The 4,975-nt window shown below is 30.6% G+C and overlaps 1 protein-coding gene across 1 annotated transcript; it reads right to left on the bottom strand.

Annotated features, from left to right (window-relative positions):
* Positions 1 to 3,542: 3,542 nt before the first annotated feature.
* On the bottom strand, positions 3,543 to 4,480 carry LOC127081847 (uncharacterized). Its single transcript, XM_051022105.1, has one exon. It carries the CDS (start codon positions 4,318 to 4,320, stop codon positions 3,625 to 3,627), a length of 696 nt encoding a protein of 231 aa, XP_050878062.1. The 5' UTR covers positions 4,321 to 4,480; the 3' UTR covers positions 3,543 to 3,624.
* Positions 4,481 to 4,975: the final 495 nt, after the last annotated feature.

Below are 4,975 nucleotides of genomic sequence, written 5' to 3'. Positions count from 1 at the left end.
CTCATACTTTAACAAGGATACAAGACACGATATAGACATTTCGAGGAAACAAATATAGGATATTGACAATATATATATATATATATATATATATATATATATATATATATATATATATATATATATATATATATATAATATATATATATATATATATATATATATATATATATATATATATATATATATATATATATATATATATATAATATATATTATATATATATATATATATATATATATATATATATATATATATATATATATATATATATATATATATATATATATACACACACGTGTGTGTGTGAGGAGTATAATAATAATGAAAATAATTTTTAGAATAGATTGAATAATCAGAGTTAAACTAAACGTGGAAGTAAATGCAGAAGTAAAGATGAATGTATTTAAAGATATGATTTTATTGAAAAGCACTTACAATAGGTGATTACAAGAGTGGATGGCAAGCTCAGGGTTTCTAGATTGAGTCTCTCAATTTTCGAATGCCCTTCATCACAAACTACATTATCTTATATAGAGAAGAAAAGCATACAAACTTCAAATAGAATTCAAACCATCTTAAAACTATACAAACAAGTGGTCGGCAAAGCCTAATAATGAAATACATAATCAAAGATAATATGACCCACATGACCTTTAATTAATACACTAAGCCAAAAAAAAAGTAACATGGCATCATGGGATGATAAAGGTCAATCTTATCTTCATAAAAGTAATTTGATCTTATCTTCAAATATCATCCTTATCCTTCGAGATATGTAATTCCATAACAATCATCTTCATTGTCATTTAGGTGGTCAGATGTACTGGAAACACTATCACTTTCTGACAAAGCAGACATAACATCTTTCAATTTATTTAAAAATTCATTATGGATGGTAGGAGCTGATAAAGTGGATAGCAACTTGGATTGATCCATAAGAAATGTAGTATCTTCTGAATTAATATTGGTATTTTTGCAAAGGTTGGGATGAACTTTACATCAGGCTTCCAACTTTGTTGTTGTTAGCAGATCTGGATTAAACTTAATCCACCACTTAATAGAAAATTTCTTAATTAATTGAGAAACTGGACAATCTTGCCATAATTGCTCAGACGAAAAGGTCCAGAAGGTAATCCAAGTAATACTACAAACTACACAAAAAATATAATAAAGCCTTGTGCAAAGGACAAATAGTAGCTGAGGTAAAGTCATTGAAGGCTTTAGAAGCATAATTGGGGAAAATATTCAAATTGAGTCCAATAAACTGAAACCATTGGATAAACTAGTAAGGATAGTTTAATGAAATATCCTTATTAAATCAAATATGGTTAAATGGTTCAATTGCTAAGAAATTGGACCAGGCGTCAATGTAATCCAAATAATTATATGTTTGAGGAGAGTAAGACCTTGAGAAAGATTACATGGACGTCTGGCCCAATTTCTTAGCAATTGAACCATTTAACCATACTTGATTTATTTTGTTTAATAAAAATATATATAATATTTGAATTTTATTGATTTATCTATTTTGTAAAAAATTAAAAATATTATAATTATATTAATATTTTTAATTTTGTATTGATATCATTACTTCGTTTAATTCTTTTAAATGATTATGAGATTTATTTTAAAAATGTACTACCCTTTATTCTAAATTTTAAGTTACTTTACAATTTCTATATAACATTAACGATTTTATCTCTAATATACTCTCTATTATTTATTATTACTATTTCTTCTTTCAATTCTTTTAATTTATTTTTCATATGTAATTAATGAAAGACAATTTTGTAAAGTCTTATATAATTTGTCTTTTCCATACAAAATTAATCGCACTTTTTAATTCGTGTGAAACACCTAAGACGTCTTATAATTTGAGGCAGGTGTATTATAAGATGCAAAAAAAATTATTTTATTTTATGAAACATTTGTCTAGATTGTCCTATATGTGTTGTATGAGTGTCATACGAGTTTGAACAACGATTCTAAGAGTGCCGAATCAAAGAAAAACCATTTTTTGTGGTACACTTGTCTGACTTTTCCGATACTTGTTTGACTTTTCCAACACCTGTCATATGAGTATCATATAAGTGTTAGACGTCAATGTGTGTCGACATGCCTACTCCTAGAAATATCTGTGGTTTATAGCATGCAACTTGCTTTTGCTTTTAGTGTAATCTTTTGAATTCATGTTGAACGTCATGTGCAATGTTTTAAAAACCAGTCTGGATCGGCAAGTCGAACCGGGAATCAGATGGGGGTTATCGATCTTATGTGATTGCTTGACCGGATAAGCTATTGAACCAGTAGAAAAACAGTAAAAACCTGCGAACCGACAATTTTGAAAATCAACGAGTTAAAAGCTTGTTTTTTCCCCTTAGACATAACGTCGTTTTGATAATTTAAATAAAATTAAAATATAAGTAGAGTTTGTTCAAAACTTATTTGAAACAACTTTTCTCATTGGAATTAAATTTATTAAACAATGTGTTTATTTTGTTAGTTGCAATTAGATTTTGTTCAACATCTATTTGAATTTGTATTTAATACTATTTTGTTATGTGTGATTACTGTTTGGGGGAGGGGGGGGGGGGGGGGGGGGGGGGGTTCACTAGGAAGCATTGAACATTGTGAGACTTCTTATTTTAGAGCAACATCTTTGTGATAGACACACCACATGTTCACCCAAAATCTTAATGTAATAGGTGAGTGAGTTCACTCACTTATAAATGCTTAATTCTCCACATTTTCAACCAACGTGAGATTATTACCCACACTACTCACACTTGCTACATTCTCAACACTCCCTCTCAAGTGTGAGTCTAGAATGCTCCCCCTTAAGTGAAACTTCTTCTTACTTCCACAAACTCTTATATCGCACATAACCTTTTTACTCACCACCCTTGTGGCACCGTTGACACTACAACGAAACGTTTTCTTACTCACCATCCTTGTGGCACCGTTGACTTTCGACACAAATTAGTCGGTCTCTTTCTCGAACAAAATGCTCATGATATCATGTTAGGGGGGGGGGGGGGTCACTAGGGACCATTGAATATTGTGGAATTTCTTCTTTTATAGCAACATCTTTGTGAGAGACACATCACATATTCTCTCATTTATAAATGTTCAATTTTCCACATTTCTAATCAATGTGAGATTACCCATACTACTTATACTTGCTACATTCTCAATAATTATTATATTTAAAATTTGAATTTAAAAAATAACTTGTGAAGTTATGATATTTTGAAAATTTGAAATTGTATAGATGTCATAATTTTTTTGAAGACAAAATAATTTGGTTCGAAGAGTTTAATAGTTATATATTTTTATTATAGAGACTGACTTATTCATCTAAGTAATTTGATTTAGTTATTTGGTTCAGTCAATGACCCAATAATTCTACCAATAAACTATTGATCGATATCCTCACCCGTTTGACGAGAGATTGAGAGATCCAATTTTTAAAACACTCACATTGAACCTTAAGGATACATTCAAGTGGACGAAGAAAAAGAGAAAGGAACACCAAAAAGAAAATATTACAAGATTCAAGAACCATTATATTGCATAAGAAAACATTAATGCCATGCCAAGGAAAACACACAAAAATAAAATCAAGTTGGTTTAAGATCTTCAAACAATGCACGCCACATTTCAGAATCCTCAAAATCATAATCATCTCTTGTCTTGTTATAGAGACAATGAAAATCAACTGGGCTTATTGGTCCAGAAAATCTTGGACTCCTTCCTCCAATAGGCCTATTTCTCACTGGACTTCTGTTTGTATAAATCATTTTTGCATTCACCTTTCCATCAAGAGGACCAGAAAATTTCAACATATTTTTGTTGGTAATTACCATTTTCTCATCATACATTCTTCCATCTAAAGGCCCTGAAAATGCTATTCTCCTGTTTCTATGCAAACCCTTTTCTCCTTTGAGTTCCTCACTCACCAATGCTCTTCTCCATTTCCCTTGGTTCCAATTTTGCTCCTGTTGCAATGAAATCATGTTCATGTTTTTTTCTTTCTCTTGATGGAAAATGAGCTTGCTAAGACACTTCTTTATACACTTTCTGATAACCAAAGAAAACTTGTTAGTGTTTTTTGGCACTTTGTCATTTTGGTTGTTGACAAGTTTGAGAATTTCTAGCCTATGTTTGGCAACTGAAATTCCCATGCTTTGAAGAAACTCATGGGTGAAGTGGATTGAGTCTTGTAATTGAAGCTCATTTCGGGTAAAAGTGAGGCTATACTCGTAGAGTAGAAAAGGGTCTAGGTTGGTCTTGGATAACCAAGAGAACCAATCCATTATTTATGGAAATGGGTTTATGATGTAATGAATGTATAGCTACTAGCTAGTACTTGTAGTTTACTTCATGTTTTGAGGTGTGTATTTCGATTTATAAGGTATAGTTGATTGTTGAAGAGGTGAGTGAGAGAGACTATAGTAGTTGATAGTTGAGTCAATATATAGGATGGTAGTGACAAAATTCTAGAATATGTGTGGAAGGGATATATAGCCCACGGGCATGGTTCGCGTGGATATAGGATATGAAGATACTTAAAAAAAAAAATAGAATTGAGAACTTTACGGAAAGGTTGTGAAATAAAGTTTGTTGTATTCTATTCCTACTAAAGAAATAAAAGAAAACATGTAATCAAAATATGCGGCTGTTTTTGTGGAGCTTATTATCATGACATTGTTAGAATACGACACTAGCCGGTTAAAGAGGAAATGAAATGGCTTAGCGGCATCATGGGCCCAAGATAACTAATTAATTTATTAACAAAACAAAATCAATTTTTTTTAGAAAGAGTTCGATTATTGGGATAGATCAACAGGACAGGTCGGAGATGATTTTCACCTCCCTCAAACTTAAATTTAAATTTTTAATTGTTTTCCGTCTCAAACCTATCGTAAAAAAAAATTAAAATTCAAATCCGTCTCAAATGAGTTTAGATTA

The sequence above is a fragment of the Lathyrus oleraceus genome, chromosome 1 (genome assembly GCF_024323335.1).
Source record: "Lathyrus oleraceus cultivar Zhongwan6 chromosome 1, CAAS_Psat_ZW6_1.0, whole genome shotgun sequence".
NCBI lineage: Eukaryota > Viridiplantae > Streptophyta > Magnoliopsida > Fabales > Fabaceae > Lathyrus > Lathyrus oleraceus.
The sequence above is the reverse complement of the archived record's forward strand: the minus strand, read 5'-3'. Positions and strand labels throughout refer to the sequence as shown.